A 27,491-nucleotide genomic window follows, 5' to 3' on the forward strand; every position below is an offset into this window, starting at 1 on the left:
CGATCCACTCGATCTGATAAGATTCGCATCCAACAGCATTTATGGCAGATATAATCCGCAGTAATCCTTAAACTCTCTTTGAACTCCCACATCTGACAAGAAGTACATATCACTGCAAAGGCCATTTTTGCTCCTTCACAATCTACAGACCCAGAAAATAACACCGTCTTATTCCTCTCCAAACACTGCCCCAGGTTAAATTAATAGCTATGGCTTATATTTTAAGTTTAATCGAGACTTATCTCCAAAAACATATAATCAAGAAAGAATCCACTGTACCCACTACTACAGCTTTTCTCTGGATAGACTTAAAACAACAATTAACTTATCCAATTCTGTGCTGTGAACTTTGCCCAACAGTTCCTCCAAGATTAGTTGTGAATTTCACTGTTTGTTAATTTTCCCAGATGCACTCCGATGTCCAGTGATACACGAAACCAAACAGCAAAGGCAGTAACTGCAGGTTTTCTCTCTCTCTCTCTCTCACGCACTGTCCTCACCATGTGTTTCCTTTGTCTGCACTTCTCCCGTTTATACTGCTATTGTTTTGACTTTGGAAAAAAAAAGTTCCAAAACAATGCAACAGCATATAAAACAGTAATTGCTGCTCTTGGAATTCGGGGAAATCACCTCCAACACTTAAAATACCTCAAGAAAAGTAGCAGCTCTGACAGGCAGAAATTTTTCCGGTCCTCCATCTTGGATTATTGAGGACCTTTTCAAAAAGGAAGACATATAAAAACATGGAGCAATAGGCCAGTTAGTTTTCATATCTATCATTGGGAAAGCATTAGATTCTATTCGAAAGAACGTAATAGCAAAACATTTCGAAATGTATAATCTGATCAAGCAGTCAGCATGTCTTCATGAAGGGGAAAATGCGTTTAACAAATCAGAGTTTTTTGAGGAGGTAACAAGCAGGATAGACAAAAGACAACCAGAAGATGCAAAATTTGGATGTCCGAAAGGCATTCAAAAAGGTCTATTCACAAGTCTTCTGAATAAGCTAAGAGCCCAATGTGTTGGGTATAGAATATTAGTATGGATAGAGGATTCACCAACTAATAGAAGACAGAGAGTTAGAACAAAGGGGCATTTTCAGACTGACAACCTGTAAATACTGCAGCGCTATGTGGTTCAGTGCTGGGGACACAATTCTTACAATATATATTAATGACTTGGATTAGGGAAATTAATATATTATCCTTAATTTTGGAGATGACATAAAAATTTGTGGCAAGGTATATACCGAGGATGACTCAGAGTTTACACAGGAATATAAACATTTAGGTAGTAGCAAGTCCTGGCAGATAGTATATAATGTGATAAAGTGTGAGGTTATGTACTTTGGCAGGAAGAACAGAAGAGTGGAATATTACTTCAATGGAGAAATGCTGCAGGAAGCTGCAGCACAGGGGGATTTGGATGTCCTCATGCAGAAATCACAAAAAGCTAGCACACAGATTCAGCAGATAATAGGAAGGGCAAGTGAATTGTTGCCCTTTATTGTCAAGGGAATGGAGAGAAAAATAAGGAAGTCTAACTGGAATTGTACAAGACATTAGTAAGACCACACCTTAAATACTGTGAACAATATTGTTCCTTTTATTTAAGGAAGGGCATTTCAGAGAAGGCACTAGGTTGATCCTTGGCAAATATGGATTTTCTTATGAGGAAATATTTATTCAGTTGGGCTGTAGTCATTGGAATTTAGAAGGATGAGAACTGACCTTATTGAAACAGATAAAGGAACATGACAGGATAGATGTGGAAAAACTATTTTCCTCTGTGGCACAGTCTAGGACCAGAGGGCATATTCTCAGATAAGGAGTCGCCCATTTAAGTCAATTTAAGATACATTTTTCTCTCCGAGGGTATCAGTGGAATTATTTCCTGCAGAGGGCTTTGAGGTTGGGTCCCAAGTATATTCAAGGCTAAGATAGACAGATAGTTTATCAGTAAGGGAATCAAGAGTTATGGAGAAAAGGTAGTGAAGTGAAGTGGAAGATAATCAGGTCAGCCATGATCTCATTGAATGGTGCAGCAGACTCAATGGGCTGAATGGCCTACTTCTTCTCCTGTGTTTTATGACCTGAAGAGAGGAAAGGGGTGCTTTGTTCTTTTTCTATTTGTTAACCTCCTTTTTCCTCTGACTTAAGCACAGAAGAATAATTTGATCAGTTGCCAGTTGGTAGGTTGTTCCATTGTTTTGTTGTAATGCATAGCTTTAAAAGTTATAGTTTAGCACATCAGCTCACCCAAGTGGATTGCACATCCTGCAGCTTGTGGGAAGTCATGGATGCATGATCTAGATGAACATACCAACAGGAAGTGTCAAGAGCTGCAGAAGCAGCTTGAATGATGAGTGGTGTCACTGTTGGATGTCTACGAGGCAGAGAACTACATGGATTTCACATTGATGGATCTGGTCGCTCCTCAGGCTCCAGTGAGAAAGGGCATATGCCAGGCTGCCTAAGACAACCACGCAGGTCAATAAGGAGTCCCCTGATATAACCTGCTGGCTACTCATGTCTTCCATGTTGGATACCTATTAGGGTAATTGCCTTCTCAGTAGATTGCAACAGGAGTCAATTCTGTGGCACCACGAGTGACTCGGCTTTCCAGGACAGCTGGAAGACCAATAGTGTTTGGGGCTTCCACATTTAGAGGATCGATTGCAATAAATGTAACTGTAGATTGGTATTTTGCTTCCCCAGCACCAAGGTTAAGGACGTGATGGAGCAGCTGCAGGACATTCTGCTGGGGGAGGGAGAACTGCCGGAGAGCATGGTCCACATTGGTGTCCTATAAAGAACTGTCCTATAAAGAGGGTTCAGGCAAACTGGGCCTGAATTCTCTCGAGTTTCAATGAATGAGAGTTGATCTCAGTGACACCTACAGACTCTTTAAGGGGATAGCTAGTGTGGCTGTTAGCAAAATATTTCTCCTGATTTGGCAGTCGAGAACCAAGGGACAATTTTGAATCAAAGAGGAATGCACTTAGGACTGAGATGAAAGGACTTTTGCTTTTTCAGAGTGGTGTGAATCTTTGGATTCTTGAATTTAGAATGCTTTCAAAAATCCATCCTTGAGTATGTTTAAAGTAGAGATTGACATACTTCTAAATGCTAATGACTAAGGAGGTATGGAGATAATGTGAGGAAAAAGACATTAAAGTGGATCAGTCATTATTGTAATAAATAGTGGAGCAGGCTCGATGGACTGAATAGCCTACTCCTCCTCCTGTGTTTTTAATATTATCTAACTTGTTCACTAACTAGATATTTCTAATTTCGTCAATGCTCTTTGAGATTGCCATCACGTTACTTATCAGGAAGTAATTTGAATTTTCAACAAAAGTACTGATTTAATAAGCTTAAAGTTTTTCTTAGATTGGTGTTGTCTCTTTGTGTTGTAACAGTTGAACCTGCTCCCTATGTACCTCTTTTCATTTTCTTATCCGACATGGGACGATGCTATAAAATATAGCACATTTTTCATGGCACATCAGATTGACATTTAAAAAAAGACCACAGCAAGTAACATTCTTTAGGAGCTAAGATTTTAGTTTCAAAATGTTCTTACATTTCTTTGTTCACGTCAAATCAGTTTGGCTGTCTTTACTTTGCAAAGCTGTCAAATGAATTCATACATCCATATATTTGAAAAATTTAATTGAAAAATGTGATCTGCTGGATATTATTTTAATAATTAATAAACTAAACTATGACTTTTTTAAAAGGACAAAGTGTAATTTTATTTGATTTAGTTGTTAAGGGATTAAATCAATGTAGCTAATTGTACCAATGTCAGCATTTTTAAATTATTAGAAAACACTAGATAGACACACAGGTAAATGAGTTATAAAGGACAAAATGGTACAGTTGAAGTGAGACTTAATATTAAGGTGCTACTTCATATGGTTATATAATTTCCTGTGAGATGCCTGGTAGCACTTTTGTGCAATGGGTACTAAATACCTGTTGTGAAAGCTAGGTAGGGAGGGATGGAATGGTTTTCCTCTTCCCCCCCCCCCCGTTGGTTGTGGCAGAGTTTCTGAATTTGAAAAGAATGCTGGATTGCCAGTTTATTTTGCATTTAACTTTGTGCAGTTTCAAAGCATTAAGCCAGCTAGATATTCAGATAAACATGTTAGAGAATTTATTTTATTGCCGAAACCCATCTATTTAAAAATATTAAATGTAAAACACATTTAAATACAACCCACATTCCATAGATGGGGATGCAAACACACCGACTCACCAAGCATGCAATAAAGAAATGCACCCTTACAGATTAACAGAGATTACGTTGAGCCAGACAAGCTGTAGGCAAAGAGATAAGGTCATTCAAGATTCACTGATTGCATTGGGGGTTTTGGTTTATGCTGAAACCATTGCTTTTCGATTACAGGTGGTATGTCCCCTTTTTCCAAAATTATTGCTGTAGGAAACTCAATGAAATTTTATTCGGAAATCTGCCTGCTATAAGGATGCAAGATGTTTGCTCAGCAAAACAGGGTTCAGCACTTGTGCGGGAGAGAGAGAAAGATGCTCCTTATGGTAGCTTGTGCAGATCCCATTTCCAGCATCCACACAAAATATTGCATCATTTGGTCGGCATGGACAAGTTGGACCGAAGGGTCTGTGTCCGTGCTGTACATCTCTATGAATCTATGTGAACTCTCTCCATGTTGGTTTTATATTCATATTGCTTCTCTTTAGCCATAAAATGATTGCCAAGATGATTAATTTTTAACAAACAAAAATAGAAAATGCTGCAGCAATTCAGAAGTTCTGGAACCATTATGGATAGAAAACAGAGTTAATGTTTTGAGTCCAGTGACCCTTCTTCAGTAAAGCTTTTATTTTTCTGCAGTAATCTTTGAGATGGACTTTTGTCACATTCCAGTACAATACATCTTCTACTTTCCCATTATTCATGACACTTTACATATTCAAAGAACTTCAATAAATTGGTTTAAAATGATTTCTTTTTTACCAAACTGTACTGACTGCCCAAGTATTAGATTAGATTACTTACAGATTACTTACAGTGTGGAAACAGGCCCTTCACTTTACATATTCAAAGAACTTCAATAAATTGGTTTAAAATGATTTCTTTTTTACCAAACTGTACTGACTGCCCAAGTATCTTGAATTTATCTAAGTTATGTCTTTAATAGTTTCTATACCTTACCTGTAACAGATGTTAAGCCAACTGGCCTGAAGTTTCTTGCTTTCTGTCTCCCTTACATTTTGAGTAAAAGAGTTACATTTGATATTTTGCAATCAAAAGGATTCTTTCCTGAACCTAGGGAATTTGGAAAATTTAAAACCAAGCTTCAACTATCTTACTAGTGACTTATTTTAATACCCTGAGAGTAATCCGCCTGGATCTGGAGATTTGTCAGCTTGCTGCTTCAACAATTTGTTCAGGCTCACTGCCCTGATTATGGTAAGTTTTCTAGAGTTTGTCCCTTGCTTCCATTTCCTGATTTCCAGCAATGCCTGAGATATTATTTCTATCTTCTATGGTGTAGACTGATGCAAACCACCTGCTTCATTCATCTGCTATCTCTTTATTATACCTTATTTTCAGAATTCTCATTCAGTACATCAACTGCTCACTTTGTTAATGCTTTTTAATACCTAAAAAAACCCATCTGTTTTTATATTTCTGGTTATCTTTCTCTCATAATTTTATTTTCCTCTATTTATTAATCTTTAAATCTTTGTTTTTTTAATCTTCTGTCCAATGATCTGACTTGTCACTCATCTTTCTGTGATTATGTTTTTAACTTTTAAATTAATAAAGGTACTATCTTTAACTTTTTTAGTTGAAAGTTAACTATTCTGTATTTTCTGAAATATCCCCAGGAATGTCTTCAACTGCATCTCTGTTGACCTATCTCTTAACCTAATTTGGTTGGTCACGTTAACAATCTGTTTTCATGCTCTCATAATTACCCTTATTTAAATTTAAAATATTAATTTTGGACCATTCCTCTTCTTGAAATGAATGTAAAATTCAATCCTATTATGACTGTTGCTGCTATATTTCACTATGTGGTCATGGATTGTATAACACCAGGTCTAGAAACCATTCTGTAAACTCTTCACCTAGGCTATCTTAGCCCATGGGATTTTCCTATCGATGTATAGATGAATATCCACTATGATTATTACAGTAACTTTTTGTAAGCTTCCATTACTGCTTCCTTTATCATCATCTGTAGCTACTCACAGGGAGGCTGTACACAACTCCCACAAGTGACATCTTGCCTTTATCATTCCTTAACTCTATCCAAACTACTTCTACATACTGGTTTCCTGAACTTGGGTCATCACTTTATTATGCTGAAGCCATAATTAATTAACAAAGCCTTCCCTCGATCTTTTTCCTCAGTCCCAGCTTCCTAAGTGTCATGTACCCTTCAGTGTTCAGAGCTCAATATATAGCATTCTGCAGCCATACCTGTAATGGCTGTCAGATTGTACTTAATTATTTCTATTTGCTATGAATTTCCTATCAGCTCAAGCTGTTTTGTTTTGAATGCTGTGTACTTTGTGGTACAGAGCCTTTACTTTTCTCCTTTCTTTGTCTAACCTCTAGCCTTATCTGTTGGTTTTCCATTAGTTTTGTTCCATCTTTCCCTCCAGCACAGCATGTTTATTATTTCCCATATAAATAGCCTTTTCTCTACCTTTTGATTGACCACATCTTCTCAAACTTGGACCCTTGCCTGACTATTTAAAACTCTTCTGTCTAGTTATGTGTCTCATTAGAACACCAGCCCCAGTATGTTCAGACCAGGACCATCCCAAAACTAAGGCCTCCCTTTGCTGATTACTGGTGCTAATGCCCTATGAACCAGAAGCTATTTCCCCTACACCAGTCATTGAGCCATGCATTGATTTCTGTAAGTTTTTACACCATGCCAGTTATATGGGACTTGGGTAATAATCCAGCAATTATTACTTTTGAGTTTCTGCTTAATTTGGTTTGTTGTTCCTCATACTGAGTATGTAGAACCTCTCTCATGACCTTGCCTATGTAAGTACCATTATCATGGGCTACAACAACCAGATCCTCCCTCTTCTACGATAAATTCCTCTGCCGTGCTGAGCCCTGGAGCAGCACCAAAGTAGAAACTCTCCGTGGGTTGGAGTCATACCTAGCTCAAAAGTATGTCGAAGGTCAGTCATCTCAGCTCTAGAACAGCTCTGCAGGAGTTCCTCAGTACAGTGCCCTAGGTCCAACCATCTTCAGCTGCTTCATGACCTTCCTCCATCACAAAAGCAGAAGTGCAGGTGCTCACTGATGACTGAACAACATTCAGCACCATTCATGTCTCCTCAGGTACTGAAGCAGTCAATGTCCAAATACAGCAAAATCCACGCAACATCCTGGTTCGGGATGACAAGTGCCAAGTATTATTTTTGCAGGCAATGACTCGATTAAACAATTGACAATCTAACCAACTTCCTTTAATATTCAATGGCATTACCACCAGTCAATTCCCCACTATCAACATTGAGGTTTACCATTGACTATAACTGAACTGTAAAAGTCATACAAATACTCCAGCAACAAGAACAGGTCAGATTCTGTGGTACTCACCACAATTCTTGTTTGTCTATGCCTGTCCACCATCTACTAGACACAAGTCAGGAGGTCAAGGAATATTCCTCATTTGGCTGGATGAGTGCAGCTCCAACTACACTGAAGGAGTTTGATGCCATCCAGGACAAAGCAGCCCATCCTATCAATCACTTTCAACATTCAAATTCCTCACCTCCAACACATAGTGACTATGGTTTACACCATCTATAAGTTACAGAGCAGCAATTCACCAACACTCTTTCAATAACACCTTTCAAACCCATGACGAATAGCCAGAAACTATTGCTGCGTAGAAGGACAATGGCCACAGATGTACAGGAACATCACTGCCTGCCATTTCCCCTCCAATCCACACACCATCCTGACACCAAACAATATTACTGTTCCTTCAGTGTCTCTGGGCCAAAATTCTGGTACTCCCTTTTAGTATTGGTGGAAGTATACTCCAAGGGCAGCACTGGCCAGGAAGGAGGCTCACCACCATCTCCTCCAGGACAATTAGTGACAATTAGGACAATTGGGCGGCACGGTGGCACAGTGGTTAGCACTGCTGCCTCGCAGCGCCAGAGACAAGGGTTCAATTCCCGACTCAGGCGACTGACTGTGTGGAGTTTGCACGTCTAATCTAATCTAATCTTAATAGATTCTGGGCTAGTCAGTGACATCCACATCCCATTCTTTAAAAAGGGGAGCATCTGTAATCTGGAGCGAGTCAATGAAGTGAAAATGATTGATCTAAAATTGCTCTCTTAATCTGTAATTTCCAGATAACAGTCATTCTCAAATGGAACATTTGGAATTGGTTGGCGTTTGTGCCTGTTTCATGTATTCATATATGCTACTAGTTGTACAGTAAGTAAAAATGGAAAGCTACCTTGGGAAACTCAACTGCAAAACTGAATTTGTCAGTGAAGTGAAAACTTAATGATGGGGCTATGTCACAAGTTCTTACTTCTTATCTCCCAGTATGTTAGACTGTCACCTGAAAACCTGAGAGTTGTAGGGTTTGTTGAATAACTAAGTCAGTCTGCTGCTGGTGAGTTGAATGGCAGACTTTTCCCCTGCTTTTTTTCCAAATTGTTGGCTGTAAGACCTTTTGGGAATAGAACGTAACTGCATGTGGAAACCTGCTGACACTGTGACAGTTTGCTTGGTCTCACTGCTAAGGAAAAGGCAAACAAAGTGGGAAATGGCCATTAGTTGGCCAATTAAATGGTTTAATTGGCCACCACCTTGAGTGCCCGTTTACATGCCGTTTCATCTTGAGAGGGCTAGTAAAATCTAGATTGGAGTCACAATCCAGTCAGACCATCGTCCAGGCAGGAGATTAGACTAACATCAAAGAGCAGGATGGGATTGATTGAGGACCAAAAGGAAACAAAGACCAGGTGAATAACATTTTGAAGTGTGGGTTAAATAAATTCATACAAGCAACAAAATCTGAAAACAATTTGCAGAACTCTGAAAATTGTAAATGAGCAAACTCTACTTCAGTATATTCTTTTACAGTTTAATTTTTACTCTAACTATTTTTCAAGCTTTGACATGTGACAGGATGATTTAAAAGATGCACTGGTGGAACAATGCACCTATTGTTTAGCATTAGCTGCCCGAACTGCACTGGGAGTAGGTAGATCTTGGAATTTACATGCTTTGCAATGCTTTCAGCAGTTGTTTTGAGGTTTTAGCATTTTGAAAAATAGAAGGAGAGGTCCTTTGTTCTGGCATCTCTGTGAATGACAATTATAGATACTGGCAAAACTGCAGTATTGAAATACAGGCTTTGGTTTTTCAGTGAATTTCTGGGGTTTCAGCAGCTAGGAAAGCAGAAAGCCTAGATGTAATTGTGGTGTGGAAGGGACAGCCTGGTAATTTAGATTGCAAATTTCACAACGATCTCTGTAAACATTAATTGCAACATTTTCTACATTGATCATGGACTTGTGTATTTATACAGATTGTAGCACCAGCAACATCACTTCTTGGTCATGACCAAGGTGCACCTGGCTGGACTGAATGTCGAGTACCAGCTGCATCCTGTCACAGCAGGTTAGCAATGTATGTACATGGCACCAACTCATTCTTTACACCTTCACCCTTCTCCACCAGCACCTACTCTCTGGCTGGCTGCAGGGGCTCCTCGACAGTGACTGTGGCAGTGAGGTGCAACCTAATGAGACTTCACTGCGGACTGCTTCTCTACGTCTTTCAGGCATGTTGCACTGTTTCTTACAGATTCTATGTGCTGGTACAAACATTGAAGTAACTTGGCACAGGTGCTAGACTGATGTGCCGCACTGCCATAAAGCAAGATGCACACTCCCTTGACTGAGGATTGCTGCATAGCACAGCCAGTTGCTTGATTGTCTGACTGTGCCAATTGCCACCAGCAGGGCAAAAGCATGGCAGGGCAAGGCAAGGTAAGGTATGCATGCTGAAGACATGCCTTTAGGTACCAGCCATGGACACGTATTGAGACAACAGTGAGCAGCCCAGGCAAGAAATTACATTTCCTTTCCCTGTCTGGTACCTGTACCTGATGTTGCTCTATATTGCGGGTTGCCAGTGTGCCCTGCTAGACCATTCTGCCCATGCACTGCTCAGTGCCACTTGAGGATGGCAGAATAGTGGTGAGGATTCTTAGAAAGTGGAACACCAATGTGTAGTGAAAGGGTACACTCAACTGGTTCTGGGGTATCGTGCCCTGGTATGCAGTTTGTCTGTGGCCAAGATGGAGGTCTTTTGGAGAAAGCAGTGAGTTGAACCCACTGTGTTTTCCCGGGGCTAGTTTGTGTGGTGCGTTTGGGTAAGATCACATCCCATGGTGCATTGGGCTGTTAATGAAGTGTTTAACAAGTGATAATGAGCATTAATGAGAACTCACTACTCCCAAGTGAGAATCTCACCATGCTGCTTGAGTAAAGTGAATGAGGTGCAATGTGATGATTCTGATGTTGAGGTAGTTGTTGCTGAATTCTCGCTCAATTCTACCACTCATCCCACCATAGTCCACGCTGCTCAAAGCCTGGGAAGATTCTGTCCTTGGAGTTGAGATGGAAAGCCAATTATGATTGCTTTGCAGAGTGGAGTCAAAGGTGTGAATGGCCCACATTGCTCCAACTGCTTATACTTGAGGAGGCCAGAAGTTCAAGCAGAAATTTGGGGGCTGTATATTGCATCCTACTTTGTAATCTAACCAGGATTAATAGTATAAATTTATCATTACCTATAGCTTTCTTTGGAAAACCCCAGGATAGAGTCATGGAATCATACAGTATGGAAACAGACCTTTCAGTCCATGCCAACTGTGTTTTCTGAACTATACTAGTCCCATTTACCTGCATTTAGCCCATATCCTTCCAAACCTTTCCCATTCATGTACCTGTCCAACTGTCTTTTAAATATTGTAACTGTACCTGCCTCCAGCACTTCCTCTGGCAGTCATTCAACATACAGACACCCTCTGTATGAAAACATTGCCCCTCAGGTTCCTTTTAAATCTTTCTACTCTCACCTTAAAAATGTGCAATCTAATTTTGAACTTCCCCCAGCCAAGGGAAAATACCTTTGCTATTCACCTTCTCTATGCCCCTCGTGATTTTATAAACCTCTATAAGGTCACCCTTCAACCTCCTAAGCTCTAAAAAGGTCCCAGCCTACCCAGCTTTACCCAAGGGTCCCAGGCCCTCCATTCCCTGCAACATCCTGGGAAGTCTTTTGTGAACCCTCTCTGATTTAATAATATCATTCCGATAGCACAGTGTTGAAAACGGTACAGGTTTGAAGGGATATGGGCCGGGTGCTGGCAGGTAGGTTGGGATATCTGGTCAGCATGGACGGGTGGGACTGAAGGGTCTGTTTCCGTGCTGTACATCTCTATGACTCAATAACTCTACTCCAAAAGTGGCTTCGCTAACGTTCTGTACAACCTCAACATCACATCGCAACTCTTATACTCAATGGTTTGAGCAATGAAGGCAAATGAGCTGAATGCCTTCTTAAGCACCCTGTCTACCTGTCACACAACTTTCTAAGAACACTGCACTTGTACCCCTCCATCTCTATATTTGAAAACATTATCCAGGGCCGTACCATTAACTGTATAAGACTTGTCTTTGTTTATTCTCCAATACCTCACATTTATCAAAATTAAATTCTGTCTGCCACTCCTGAGCTCATTGGTCCAGTTGATCAAGATCCCTTTGAAATCTTCATTCTCAACCATACTACCAATTTTGATGTCATCTGCAAACTTATTAACACTGCCTCCTAAATTCTCATCAAATAATTTATATAAATGACAGACAACAGTAGACTTAGCACCGATCCCTGCGGAACACTGCTGGTCACAGGCCTCCAGTCCGAGAAACAGCTCTCCACCTTCTGTCTTCTACTGTCAGACCGATTTTGTGTCAAATTGGCAAGCTCTGTCTGAATCCTATGTGACCTAATTTTACTAGTTAGTCTACTGTCATTATTATATCAAACTACATTTGCAATTTCTAAGAATTACATTATTTAGGAACGATGTGGAGATGCCGGTGTTGGACTGGGGTAGAGAAAGTTAAAAATCACACAACACCTTCATCAGGCAGTGCTCCAAAAGCTGGTGTTTCCAAATAAACCTGTTGGACTATAACCTGATGCTGTGTGATTTTTAACTTTATTTAGGAACACAGAGGAACAGGAATAAGCTCTCCCTTGGAGCCTGTTCTGCAATCAGTTAGATTTCAGTTGGGTCATCTCTGGTCTGTATCTCAACCTTATCTTGATTCTGTGATGTTTTAACAACCGTCCAGAACAAAACTCTGTAAATGGTTTTGACATTTTTAATTGACAAATCCTCAAAACCTTTTTATTCTGACTTTCCACTGTCTTTTATGTGAAGATACACTTCCTGACATCAATTCTGAATGATCTAGCTTGAATTTTAATTTGATGTCTGTTGTCTGCACTTCCACGTCAGAGGAAATAGTTTCGCTGAAATAGTGGCCGCTGAATCAACTTCATTCATCATCCTAAACCCTAATTAGATTGCCCCTTAATCTTCTACATTTCAGGGGATACGAACCTGGACCCAGTAGAAATCTCTAGGAGACATCATGGGCTGAATTTTTATTTGGGGATCAAGAACCAGATATGAAGGCTTTTTCCAGGTCCTAACCTCAACATTGTGCTTTAAGCATGACCACTACTAATTTCAAAACATCAACAATTCAAACCCTTTGAATGAGTTCACTATCTTTTATAGAATCCTAGTGTGGAAACAGACCATTTGGCCCAACAAGTCCATACTGACTCTCCAAAGAGCATCCCGCCCAGAGTTAACCTCCTACCCCATCCCTGTAACCCCTACATTTGCCAAGGCCAACTCACCTAGCCTACACGTCCCCGGACACTATGCGCAATTTAGCACGGTCATTCCACCTACCTGCACATCTTTGCACTGTGGGAGGAAATCAGAGCAACTGGAGGAAACCCACACAAACACAGGAGGGAAAAAGTGCAAACTCCAAACAGACAGTTAATCGAAGCTGGTACTGTGAGGTAACAGTGCTAACCACTAAGCCACCATGCCACTAATCAGGGATGGCAGAGTGGATTCCCAATGCTGGAAGGCCAATAGGAAGCTTTCGCTCATTCAAGGCCTTACCAATGTGAAGATGCAGACAATCAGGGACAAGTGCAGCTAGGAATTATTTTCGTTTTTATAATTCACAGCTTCTGTCCATGATCTTGGGGATATCCAAGTTGTTATGGAAACAGAACCTTAATTAAATCAAATTTGCCTTCACTGCTGACCCAACTGCATGCTGCCTTCTTTTGAAATAGTTTGGAATAGGGATCATGGGACAGTACAGATCAGGAGGCCCGTGACAAAAAAAATTATGTTTATCTTTAATTTAGACCTTTTAAAAACAAATCCAGTTTCAGTAATCACATCCTGCCAATTTTGAATATATGTTCGTTATCTGTACTCTCCAATTCTTAACCAATTCCCTATCCAAGCCAGTAGGATTCCTTTAATTCATGTGGATTTATTTAAGTCTTTTTTGTGAAATTTGTCGAATCTTTTGCAAATGCACATATTTATCATCCACACCCAAATGTTAGTTACCAAATCAAAAATGAAATAGGTTTCTTAGATATCATGCAACAGTTACAGATCCATGTTAGCTCTACAATTGGTTTGTGTTTGTTCAAGTGCTCAGTCCTTAATAATTGATGCTAGTAGCTTCCACACAATAGACTAATTGCCTGTAATTTCCCTTTTTATCTCTCTGACATTTCTTAAATAGTGGACTTAGGTCGGCAATTTTACTATCTGAGGGGACAATTCTTGAATAGAGAAATTTATTTGTATCTCAGGTCTCTCTGTTCATCTACATCCTTTACAGTTTACTAATTGAATGTTATCTTGCATTCCTTGTCTTTTTATTGAAAAATATTGACTCATTAAATTGCATCTGCCATCCATCTTTCTGTTCTGCTGAGCTATGGGAGGTTTCAACTGGATAAATAATGAAAATGCAGCAGATACAAAAAGCTTTCCTTAAGTAGCTGAATAATGTTTCTTACAATGTTTGTAAGAAGTCAAGCGTATGAGAGGAACGATATTAGCATAGAGAGGTAGTTGGAAGATAGACAAGAAATAAAGGTAAAGACTTAAGCTTTGGAGGTAACAAACTGAACAGGCTTCCACACTTGGCCTAATTCTGTTGTTCATTTAAACAGATTTAGAGATGACAGAAATCCAGAAGAATGAAGACAGGTTGAAGAGTATGATTTTCACACAGTATTGATAGAATATGGAAGGATAACAGGATATTTTTCAAGTCACTATTGAGACAAAGACTGTCACATTATAAAATAATTTTTTAGAGTCATAGGGTCATACAGCACAGAAACGGACCCTTCAGTCCAACCAGTTGATGCCCACTGTAATCCCAAACTAAACTAGTCCCACCTGCCTGCTCCTGGCCCAGATCTCTCCAATCCTTTCCCATTCATGTACTTATCTAAACATCTTCTAAACTCTGTAATTGTACCCACATCCACCACTTCCTCTGGAAGTTCATTCCACACACAAATCACCCTCTGTGTAAAACATTTTGCCCTCATGTCTTTTTTAAATCTCACTCTGCTCACCTTAAAAAATGTTCCTCCTAGTCTTGAAAGCCTCCATCCTAGCGAAAAGGCAACTACCATTAGCTCTATCTTAGTCATATAATTGTCTATAAGGTTGCCTCTCAACCCCCTATGCTCCAGTGAAAAAAGTCTCAGCCTATTGAGCCTTTCTTTATAATTCAAACCTTCCATACCCAGCATAGAGTTATAGAGATGTACAGCATGGAAACAGACCCTTCAGTCCAACTTGTCCATGTTGACCAGATATCCTAACCTAATCATTTCCATTTGCCAGTACTTAGCCCATACCCCTCTAAACCCTGCCTATTCATATACACACCCAGATGCCTTTTAAATATTGCAATTGTACCAGCCTCCACCACTTCCTCTGGCAGCTCATTCCATACACGAACCACCCTCTGCGTGAAAACGTTGCCCTTTAGATCTTTTCTATATCTTTCCCCTCTCACCCTATACCCTCTAGTTCTGGACTCCCCCACCCCAGGGAAAAGACTTTGTCTATTTATCCTATCCATGCATTTCATGGTTTTATAAACCTCTATAAGGTGACCCCTCATCCTCTGCTGCTCCAGGAAAAACAGCTCTAGCCTATTCAGCTTCTCCCTGTAGCTCAAATCTTCCCACCTTGGCAACATCCTTGTAAATCTTTTCTGAACTCTTTCATGTTCCAGACATCCTTCCTCTCTCCAGCTTAATGATATTCTTCCTATAACAGTGTGACCAAAACTGGGCACAGTATTCTAGAAAAGGCCTCACCAATGTCCTGTGCAACCTCAACATGACGTCCCAACTCCTATGCTCAAAATGACTGAGCAATGAAGTCAAGTGTACCAAACGCTTTTTTAACCATCCAGTCTGCTCCTTGGATGCTGCCTGACCAGCTGCGCTTTTCCAGCAACACATTTTCAGTCTATATCTGAGGCAAACTTCAAAGAATTACATACCTGAACTCCTGGGTCCCTCTGTTCTACAACACGACCCAAGACCCTAACATTAATTCTATAAGCCTACCCTTGTTTGTTGTACTAAAATGCAATACCTAGCATTTATCCAGATTGAACTCTATCCGTCATTTTTCAGCCCATTGACCCAGCTCATCGAGATCCCTTTGTAATCTTCTTCACAGTCTACTATTCTGTCGTCCACAAACTTACGAACCATGCCTTTTTTATCCAAATCATGAATATAAATGGCAAACAAGAAAGGACCCACAACTAATCCCTGTGGAAACTCACTGGTGACAGGCCCTTCTAAAATGGTTTAAATACATGGAAAGGTACATGGAAAAGGTAGCAACATAAGGTTGAGAGAAATTAGCTCCAGCTGAGCAGTTGGACTAGGTTCCAGCACAATCAGCTGAATAATCTCTCTGCTGTACTCTTTGGATTCAAATTCATTCTGTGTCTGTCTTCATGAGTCTTGTATTTTTCAAGTTTTTAAACCTCGGTGGCCCTTTCAGATGAATTCTTGATTTAATTCCTTTATTCAGTTCTTGGTGGAATTTTCAACTATAGGTGCTGACTATTCATCTTGATTTATCAGTTTAAAATTAAATTGGTGTTTGCTGACACAAATTGAATTAAAAATTTATTGACCATTAAAAATCCTCATTCTCCTGTTTACGAACATCTTGTAGAGTTATAAAAGGACTGTTGTGTTGAGGAAGAGAACCAAATTACTGTAACCAAAATTGATACAAAATATAGTCAGCAATATTGTTCTAGTTCAACTCTTGACATGAAAATAACATTCGCCAAAATCAAAGTTTTTTGCTCATTCTGCTAATGGTCCACTATTTTGCCTGCTAGCAAGGTAATCTCCAGCAGTTTGCTCATAACAATTGCTTTCTGAACTTTTACGGCAATGGAATAGATCTTCAACTTGATGCCACTCATTACAGGATTTAATTTTTATTGAAAGGACCATTTCAGTAACACTGGCTAATATACAACATGCAGTCTTTCGATTAGATTCCCTATAGTGTGGAAACAGGCCCTCAGCCCAACAAGTCCACACTGACCGTCCAAAGAGTATCCCACCCAGACTCATTTCCCCCGACTAATGCTTCGAACATTATGGCCGATTCACCCGACCTGCACGTCTTTTTGAACGTGGGTGGGGGTAAAACCAGAGCACATGGAGGAAACCCACACAGACACAGGGAGAATGTGCAAACTCCACACAGATAGACACCCAAGGCTGGAATTGAACCCAGATCCCTAGCACTGTGAGGCAGGAGTGCTAACCACTAAGCCACCATACCACCCTATTTTGGGCTCCATACAAAATTCATTGGAAATGTAAAGTTTTCTCTCTTATATTGCTGAGTGGTGTTGGCAATGTGAATATTGCATTGGTGGTGCTAACAGCAAATCATTAAAGCAAAAAAAATTAGCAATCATTATCAGTGCTTTATGTTCAGTCCACGTAGGGGGAGTGTAACAAATGAATTGGAAATTTGAAATCAGGTTCATTAAATTGGATTTCAATTGTTTTGATTGACTTCCTGCTTACAATGGAAAGCACTAACATTGTCACATCACTGCAACATCAATACACAAATCTATGTAATTTCCTGTATTTGAATATAATGACTGCAATAATAAGTAATAAAGTGAATTTTCTGAATGCATAAATAAACAACAATTATTTCAATAACTATTTAATTGATAAATGTAATTTAAAAAAGACATACTTGCATTTCACAGTTACTTTTACACCTTTTAACCCTGAAACTTGCATCTGCAGTTCAGACAATAGGTTTCATTGCCATTTATAATATCTGTTCTATCCCTTTGTATAATTGTTTATTTCCTGCAGTAAATTCTTGCAGAGCTTTTGCTATTTCTTAGATTTATGTTTAAGACAGAGATACTGCCATGACAAAATAGCCTTGATCATCTTATCTGTGCTTACTGCTAACAGAGCTCCATATATAATTTGTTACCGTATCCTGCAGATTAGCAGTGACCAGAAATTGGACGAGCCAAATATATATTATATATGTGTATAATGGCTGCAAGGGCAGGTCAGAGGCTAGGAATACAGCAGTAAATGACTCATCTCCTGACGCCTAACCTAAAGCCTAACCATCATCTACAAGGCACCAGTCAGGAGTGTGATGGAATACTCCTCACTTGTCTGAATGAGTGCAGCCCCAACAACACTCAAGAAGCTTGACATCATCCAGAGCAAAGCAGCCTGGTTGATTGGCACCACCCCCGCAGCATCCACTCCCTCTACCACCGATGTTCAGTTGCAGCAGTATATACTATTGACAAGAAGCACTACAGAAATACACCAGAGATCATTGTCATTTTCCAAACACATGACCCCGACCATCTCGAAGGACAAAGGCAGCTAATACAAGGGAACACTATCACCTTCAAGTTCCCCCCCAGAGAACTTGGAATTATATCACTATTCCAGTGTTGTTAGGACTAAATCTTGGAAAAAAAACCCACGTCTACCCTTAATGGCATTGTTGGTCTACCTACAGCATATGGACTGCAAGGATTCGGAAGGCAGCTCACCACCATCTTCTCAAGGGCAACTACGGACGGGCAATCAATGCTGGGCCAGCCAATGATACTCACATTCCACAAGTGAATACAAAATTATCCATTATATCTGATGGGATATAATTACTGTTAAACGTTTCTACAGTAATAACCAGTGAATTGCTTCACAAAGATATTAATTGATGAAATAAAATATTGCAAGAAAGAGAATTCATGGGAGAAAAATGCTGTATTTTAGGATTAGTGCTAAGATGTAACTTTCTGGAACTTCTGCCACCAAGCCACAGAAAACATGCAGGAAATGTTAGGACACAAATCATGTACCCAGCCACTGAGGAGGCCACACAATGCAGCAACAGAGTACCTGAGCAGTCAGAGATCAAGACTGGATTCCTCCCTTCTGAAAAAGTTTAAGAAAATATGTTATTGATTATCTTTCTGAGGAGTCCATGTTTTTTTAAAAGTACTACTTGGCAGAAATGCTTGGCAGTTTAATCCAAGGCTTGCAAACATCCTTTGGTGATCAGATGCCTCTCTAATGTCACAAATACTGGAACTCGGGCTTTGGCCTTGCTCAGTTATGCACAAGTGGACTTATCAGGTGCAGGTAGAAGCTTTTCCTGGGCTTCTGGTTTTACCAGAACGAACCCCTTCCCTATTGACGAACCCCTTCCCTATTGTGACCTCATACAACAAGGGACCTCTTCCCCAATTGTGACCTCATACAACAAGGGAACTGGGCAATTCAAAGCCAAGAACAGTTTTATCAAAGTCTCAGTCCAACCTGCTAATGTTTCTCACATAATCACAATGGAAATATTACAAAATCAAGAGCCCTGGATCTTCTACCACTTTAAAAAAATGCTTTAAACCTTTTCAGCTTTGAGAAGAGATTATATCCTTCCAAGATACCCTGGTTCACACCTCAGTCACCTCCCTTTCTTATGACACCTTTCCATAAGAGCATAAGGGATATAAGATCTGTCTTCTCACCATCCAAGGCTTCACACATTCAGTGAATCAATGATTTATTTATATCTCTTTCAAATTAGTCTGTAGTATTTCTAGCTGATGATGTGATCTCCTCTACACTGGGGAAACCAAGCACAGACTTGAAGACTGCTTTGCAGTACATCTTTGTTTAATCTGCAGGCACGAGTCTAAGCTTCCATTTACTTGTCATTTCAATTATCTGCCTTGCTTGAACTCTGAGATTTCTGGCCTTGACATGCCTCGTTGTTCCAATGCTTGAGGAACAGCATTTCATCTTTCGACTCAGCACTTTACAGCCTTCTGGACTCAATATTGAATTGAGCTATTTTGAATCATAACCTTTGTCTGTATTGGCTTTTGCTTTTTCTCTCCCTCTAGTTTCTTTGCAAACCCCTCGACTTTGCATCCAGAGAGCTGCTCTCCTACAATTTGCAACTTAGTTGGACATGTTTTATTTGCTTTCATGTACTATCCCTATTCTTCTCATTTTCTACCATGGCATACATTGCTATTTATTCTCTCCATCCTAATCACAGATGTTTCTTTTCATCTGCATTTCCTCCAACACTCCCTCTGTCAGTTGCTCAAAATGTAGCACATTTCTAACTTCTGATGAAAGGTCGCAAACTCTTTTTTTCACTCTTTAGTAATGTGTCCAGACTTTCTGGTATGACCAAAACTTTCCACTTCTGTTTCAGATTTCCAGCATCCAATTCTTTTTGCTTCTTTGGGGTGATCATACTTTATAGGCAAATAGATAAAACTGTCTGTCATTCAGAGACATTGTTCTTTTTCTGAACAGGATTTATATTTGTATTGTGCATATAAAAGAATGGATAACTTTATCACACATTTTAAGTAAACAGATCTATTTCAAGCATTGCTTTATTCATTTTTAGTACCAAAGATGTGTAACAGAGATAATAGCCGACATTTCTACAGTTTCTAATTAGAAAAAGTCAGAAGTCTAATTCTGTTAACCAAGGATGGCTGAATAAATTCTGATGAATACGACAAGAAATGTCATTGACAATTGTGGTAAATCAAATTGACCCCTTTTTGCCAATAACTATAGCAAACGCTCATAATGTTATGAATTATAATTACAAAAGCATTATGGCAATATAATGATGGACATGTTTGTAATGTTTATTATGATAATTGTTTGGATCAAAGTAGCATGATAGTATGCAAGGATGTGTGTAAAATGTGGGAGATTGGCACGAGGCAATGATGGTTCGTTCAGTGCAGGCATGATGTGCCAAATAGCTCCCTCTGCACCTTAACACTTCTGTGATTATTTGTTAATTGCAATTATGACATTGTTATTAGTCACATGCTACTTTCACAATGTTTTTAAAATGTTATTTCATGAGATGTGGGCATCAGAATTTGTTGCCCTACCATAGTTGAGCTGGAACGTGGCAGTGAGCTCCAGTCCAGCTGGTGTAGGTGCACGCGTAGCTGTGAAGGAGGGAGTTCGGGTTTTGACCAAACGACAGTGAAGGAACAGTGATGTACTTCTGAGTCAGGATGGTGTGTAACTTGGAAGGGAAGTTGCAGATGGTGCTGTCTCCATCTATCAGCTGCCTTTGCCCGAGGAGTTAGAGGTCACAATTTTGAAAGGTCTTATTAGATGAGTGGATTTCTGTAGAGCATCTTGGAGATGGTACACTGCTACTACTGTGCATTGGAAGTAACTTGTTCCTTTGGCAGCGAATTACTTGCCTCTGAATTCCCAGCCTCTGATATGTTCTTGTAGTCTCAGAATTTTTATGGTTGGTTCATTTCAGCTTTTGGCCAATGGTAATGACTCAGGCCTTCCGGTTGAAGATGGTTATAACTATTTCAGTCTCGTCTTTTGTATGGATTTGCTGGGCACCTCCATCATTGAGGATAGAGATTGTTATGGAGTTGCCACCTCCTGTTAGCTGTTTAATTGTCTACTAACATTCACCCCTGCATATGGCAGGAATACAGAGCTAAAATCTGATCTGTTGGTTGGAAAATTTCTTATTGATTAACAGAATTAGGCTTTTGACCTTTACTCTATCTCTTGGCATACAAGTTGTTGTAGCTTTGTTGTAGCTTCACCAGTTGACACCTCAGTTTTAAGTATGCTTGATGCTGCTCCTGGCAATCCTTCCTGTATACTTCCTTGAACCAGGAATTGACCTCCCAGCTTGATAGTAGTAATAGAAACGGATGTATACAAGACCATGAGGTTAAGGGTTGTAGTTGAACACAGTGTTTTTGTTGTTGACCCACAGCCCCTCATGGATGGACAGTCTTGAGTTGCTCTATGTATTCTGACTCTACCCATTTAGCATGGTGGTAGTGCCACATAACACAGCATAGGGTAAGCTTAGTGTGAAGATGGATTGTGCTGATCTTTCCAACCTATTCTGTGGTTCTTACCGATTTTGTCAAGGACAAATGAATCTATGACAGTTAGTTTGATGAGGACAAGGTCTGGTAGGCTTTTTTGATCCTCAAATTTGTTCCCTCATCACCTGTCTCAGATGATTCAGCCATTCTGGTCAATAGTGGGGGTGCAGCAAAGGTTTACCAGATTGATTCTGGGGATGGTAGAATGGACATATGAGAAGAGTTTGGATTTCTTGGTCCTCTGCTCATTGAAATGAGAGGGGATTTCTTTGAAATGTCTAAAATTCTGACTGGGCTGGATAGACTAGATGCAGGAGCAATGTTTTCCCAGGTTTAGAACAACTGGTCACAATCTCAGTGGTAGTCAGCCATTTTGAACTGGGTTGAGGAGAAATATTTTCACTCAGAGAATGGTGAACACGTGAAATTCTTTACCACATCTGGTCACAGAGCCCAAATGATTGAATATATATTTTTCAAAATATACATATTTCTAGAGGCAAAAGGTATCAGGGGTTATGGGGTTGTGATGGGATTATGACTTTCAGATAGAAGAGCAGACATGATCCTGTTGATGAGTCAGAGTGGCCCACTCCTGCTCCTAATTGCTATATTTTTATGGTTCCACCATTTTGACAATGGATATTGTCATCTGATCAAAGTACATTCTATGCCTTGTCGCCCTCAGTACTTCCTCCAAGATTCATCAGATGAGGGAATGTATTCAGTAATAATCAGTAGGAAGTTTCCTTGTCCATGACAAAGGTGAAGTTATGAGATTTCATGGGGTCCAGAGTCAGTCTTAATGACTCCCAAGGCAACTCCTTCCAAGTTGCATTCGAACTTGCCACCTCCTCCATTTGAGTCTGTCCTCCCAACTGTATGGGATTTATGCAGGAATTATGATATTGGAACCTGGGATATTGGCTGTAAGGTATTATTGATTCTGTCAATATGCCGATGATCTGGATTTCGTTCCTAGGTTGGGAGTGTAGACTGCAAATCCAAACTGTAAGAAATTGCCTTGAGAGTTGGGATTTCCATTGCGGAGAGGCCAGTTTCTCAGGGAGTCTGACTGAGGGACTCCAGATGGGTACAGAGGCTACCAAGTGTGGGGCTCGGCTGGTTTTTGGCCCCTTCTGCCACTATCCCAGCAACAGAAAAACTCTACATCATTTTGATAATCCAGGCCTAAGGTAGACTGCTGCCTTAATTACCCTGTAGGACACCTTTCCCAATTTTGACAAAAGCCTTCAGCTATTAGTAAGGATGACTTTGCAGTGCTGAGTGTGCCATTGCCATTTTGTAAGGCAATCCTTCTCGTTTTATTCCTTTTAGTGTTATCCACAATAGCATAACTCAGTAGCTCAGTTAGGGCCATTTCAGAAGTCAGTTATGAGTCAGTCATGCTGCTGTGCATCTAGAGTCACATGTAGCCCAGACAAGATAAGGGCAACATGCTTCTTTACCAAAATGATATTAATAAACCAGATAGAAGTTTACCACAATCGCTGATCGATTCGTGGCGCCTTTATTAAGACTTGCTTTCAATTTCACATGCTTATTACTCAATTGAATTTTTAATTAGTTAATTGAATATGAATTCATTTGAAGTTTTGTCTGCAGAGCATTCACCTGTAGTTTACCTGTTGAGTGACATTACTTACATACCAAAAAACGGAATCAAATTTACATCAAGAAACCAGAATGCGTAGAATTGTTGTAATCTTTAATGTTTAAGGTATTATAATGTTGATTACTATTTGCAAGATTAATAAATGGACAGAATAAATAAGTTAAAGGAAAACAGTTGTTCGCTGTTCACTATAATTCTGATCAAAAACATTATGGAGGGATTTTCAGAACTGTTTAACAATGCTGAAGTTTCAAAAGTGATGTAACTATTATATTTGAATTATACCAACAGTGACATATAATGTTGTTGAGTAGAAGATTCCTATTTTCAAGCTGCACTCCCATATTCTTACTATCTAAATAAGATCATCTTTCTTTAATTTGAAGAATGGTTTCTTAAGGTGTTATCAGAAAACAGAAAGAAACTAGCATTTGATCTTGATTTCCCATCATGTGGTGAAAATATTACTGCATACATACTTTACTAATGAGATGTATCTACTGTTCTGATAAACTGATTGATGTTAACAGGAATACACGATCGATGTGTTCTTTCGACAAAGTTGGAAAGATGAAAGACTTAAATTTAAGGGCCCAATGAACATTCTTCGATTGAACAACCTGATGGCCAGTAAGATATGGACACCAGACACATTCTTTTATAATGGCAAGAAGTCAGTGGCACATAACATGACCATGCCAAACAAGCTGCTACGAATCCAAGATGATGGGAAGCTTCTATACACAATGAGGTAAAATGTTCAATATTTAAAAGCTGCAAATATTCTTTCTGCAACTCAGCTAATGTCCAATGTCCCTACCCCAAAACTAGTGTTAATGAAGAGGTACATATGATAGAGAGAAAAAAAACTTTTAAATAACTAAAATTTTGGATTGTTTCAACAGTCTTTTAACTGCAGTACAGGCCATTGCCATAGCCCTGAAAATGGTACGAATTATGTTTACTCACTATTAGCTCATAATTGCAATTATTTGTGGACGAAACTGATGAACACTATGGGTAGAAACTTAACTGTGGCCATGCGTGGCATTCCAATGGTGGAACTGGAAGTGTGCGTCATTTCTGCTCTCTACCTTTTTCTTCATTTCCTTGCCATTACAATGAGAATTTAAAACGCCAGTGGCGTGTGTGTGAGACACATGTGACTATTAGCAGGAAAGCTTTATAGTGCAGAAACTTGTTATCAACTAATAATGCAACATGAATGTGAGGACTTTAAAAGAGGGTCCTGAACAAACAGGGAGACTGTGCATCATGGCCCAATCTCTCCTGTCCAATTGCATTACCATTGCTGAAGATTCTTTGGCAGCAAGAAGCTGGTATATGTGTTTAATAAATTTAAATGTTACTTGCAATTAATACACTTTATGTTGGTTTTACTTTATTCATATGAGCATTATCATTATTTGTTGAAACTAACTTAGTCAAAGAACTAAATATACAACATGCCTTATGGTTGGCACACAGTATTGGTGAAAGGGGAGCTAGAGACATTCCTTTGCTGTGGAAGAAACATTGGTATCTTTTGCATTTACTCTTTTATTGAATATGTATATTAATGTTCAGTGTTGCATTTACCACTCTGAGACACAGCTGAGCTTGTTGATTCAGCTGACTTGCTTCCTTACATTGTAAAGAAAATTATTGGAGGTTGCTCTTAGTAGGAAGAGTTGAAATATTATTGATGAATTCGAAGCTTGTAAGGACTCTTCCAGGCAAAAGCCTGAAATGGACACACATTTCAACATGACTGAATCAGCCCTTTAAGTCCCTCCTTTTCTTATCTTTCCTCAACCCACCTCCACTCCCAACCTTTGTGTTTCCTCAGATCCCTCTTCTACACCCCCCAACTTCCTCCACAATCCCTTCACAGCTGACTCACCTTGTTGGTCCTGAGCCTTGGTGTCAGCTGCCATGCTCCTGCTCCCTCCCCTTGTCTCTCAGAGTCCAACCAAACAAATCACTCGTCTCAGACAAACTGTGCTAAACTGTTGTATGAAAGCTTTAAATGGATGTGAATAAGCTTCTCATGTGTGGCTTTATCCGGAAGTTGGGGCATCATTATAACATAGAACATAGAAATGTATAGCACAGAACAGGCCCTTTGGCCCATGATGTTATGCCGCGGTTTAATCCTAATGTAAAATATAATAACTTAACTTACGCACTCCTCAATTCACTGCTATCCATGTGCATGTCTAGCAGTCGCTTAAATGTCCCCAATGACTCTGCTTCCACCACCACAGCTGGGAATGCATTCCATGCATTCACAACTCTCTGCGTAAAGAACCTATCTCTGATGTCTTCTTTATACCTTCCTCCTAATATCTTCAAACTATGACTCCTCATACCAGTCAATCCTGCCCTGGGGAAAAGTCTCTGGCTATTGACTCTATCTATTCCACTCATTATCTTGTATACCTCGATCAGGTCTCCTCTCTTCCTCCTTCTCTCCAGAGAGAAAAGTCCGAGCTTATTCAACCTTTCTTCATAAGGCAAGCCCTCCAGTCCAGGCAGCATCCTGGTAACCCTTCTTTGCACCCTCTTCAAAGCCTCTGTATCTTTCCTATAGTAGGGTGACCAGAACTGGACACAGTATTCCAAGTGTGGTCTCACCAAGGACTTGTAGAGCTGCAGCAAAACCTCGCGGCTCTTAAACTTGATCCCTCTGTTAATGAAAGCCAAAACACCAGATGCTTTCTTGACAACCCTATCCACTTGGGTTGCAACTTTGAGGGATCTATGTACTTGCACACCCAGATCCCTCTGTTCCTCCACACTGCCAAGAATCCTGTCTTTAATCCTTTATTCAGCATTCGAGTTCGGCCTTCCAAAATGCATCACTTCGCATTTATCCAGGTTGAACTCCATCTGCCATTTTTTAGCCCAGCTCTGCAGCCTGCCTCATGTCGCGCATAGAACATAGAACATTACAGTGCAGTACAGGCCCTTCGGCCCTCGATGTTGCGCCGACCTGTCATACCAATCTGAAGCCCGTCTAACCTACACTATTCCATGTACATCCATATGCTTGTCCAATGACGACTTAAATGTACTTAAAGTTGGCGAATCTACTACCGTTACAGGCAAAGCATTCCATACCCTTACGACTCTCTGAGTAAAGAAACTGTCTCTGACATCTGTCCTATATCTATCACCCCTCAATTAAAAGCTATGCCCCCTCGTGCTCACCGTCACCATACTTGGAAAAAGGCTCTCCCTGCCCACCCTATCTAAGCCTCTGATTATCTTATATGTCTCTATTAAGTCACCTCTCAACCTTCTTCTCTTTAACGAAAACAGCCTCAAGTCCCTCAGCCTTACCTCGTAAGACCTTCCCTCCATACCAGGCAACATCCTAGTAAATCTTCTCTGCTCCCTGCGTGTTCAAGGACTGTAAATATGTTACAAGAAAGAAAGTGCTGATAGATATCATGAAGCCCAAACTGATGCAAACTAACTGCTGAGGTAATCTTTAAATTTGAAGGCTCTATTAGGAAAACAGCTGATGTCAGTCACCCTGTCACAGTCATCGCATGTCCCACTCTTGCAGACCCCATTAAATCACTGCTATGTCCTAATCAGTATAGAGACAAGGAAGATTCAGAGCAGTAGAAAAGACATTGTAGCTAAGCAGCTCTATGCACCCATCTCTCAAATGTAGACCTTTCATTCCTTCTATTCATCCTTCTAAACCTGTAGTCTAGAAATTGTTCTGACAGCTCTGAGAGCTAAGGCCCAGTATGCTCTTCAGCAAGAATTCAACTGTTGCAGTTAGATAGGCATTGTCCACCTTTTGTGAATAAAGACAGAAAAAATGCTCAAAACTGTTGATATGTTTTTGTCAAATGCAGTCAAAACTCTTTAAGCACCTAACCCCCTCCAGGGCCAAGCCAAGCAGTAACTTTGCTGAATATGCTGTCAGAGGTGGCATTTAAATAAGCCAATTGCTGCTATTCCTATTGCCACTGGCCCTCACACCCACGCTCCTCCTAATCCACCAAATACCTGACTCTAATGTTGGATGCGATCTGGGGATCCAGTTACCTCAGGACCGACATGAAGTTAGCAGGAGTCTGAGCTCTGACTCACCGACAGCTGCTTTACTTATGTCAGCACTGTTCAGTCCTGAGCTCCTTTTTAAAATTGTACCATTT

The 27,491-nt window shown here is 40.0% G+C and overlaps 1 protein-coding gene across 7 annotated transcripts in view; it reads left to right on the forward strand.

The window, feature by feature from the left end:
- Positions 1-27,491, forward strand: part of gabra2a (gamma-aminobutyric acid type A receptor subunit alpha2a) — a 254,455-nt gene that overhangs the window by 138,524 nt on the left and 88,440 nt on the right. For all 7 annotated transcript variants that reach the window (XM_043691791.1, XM_043691775.1, XM_043691784.1 and 4 more), the window contains one exon: positions 23,844-24,064. In XM_043691791.1, coding sequence (XP_043547726.1) covers positions 23,844-24,064 — 221 coding nt within the window. The remainder of the gene's footprint in view (positions 1-23,843; positions 24,065-27,491) is intronic.

Source organism: Chiloscyllium plagiosum, chromosome 1 (assembly GCF_004010195.1).
Source record: "Chiloscyllium plagiosum isolate BGI_BamShark_2017 chromosome 1, ASM401019v2, whole genome shotgun sequence".
Classification (NCBI taxonomy): domain Eukaryota; kingdom Metazoa; phylum Chordata; class Chondrichthyes; order Orectolobiformes; family Hemiscylliidae; genus Chiloscyllium; species Chiloscyllium plagiosum.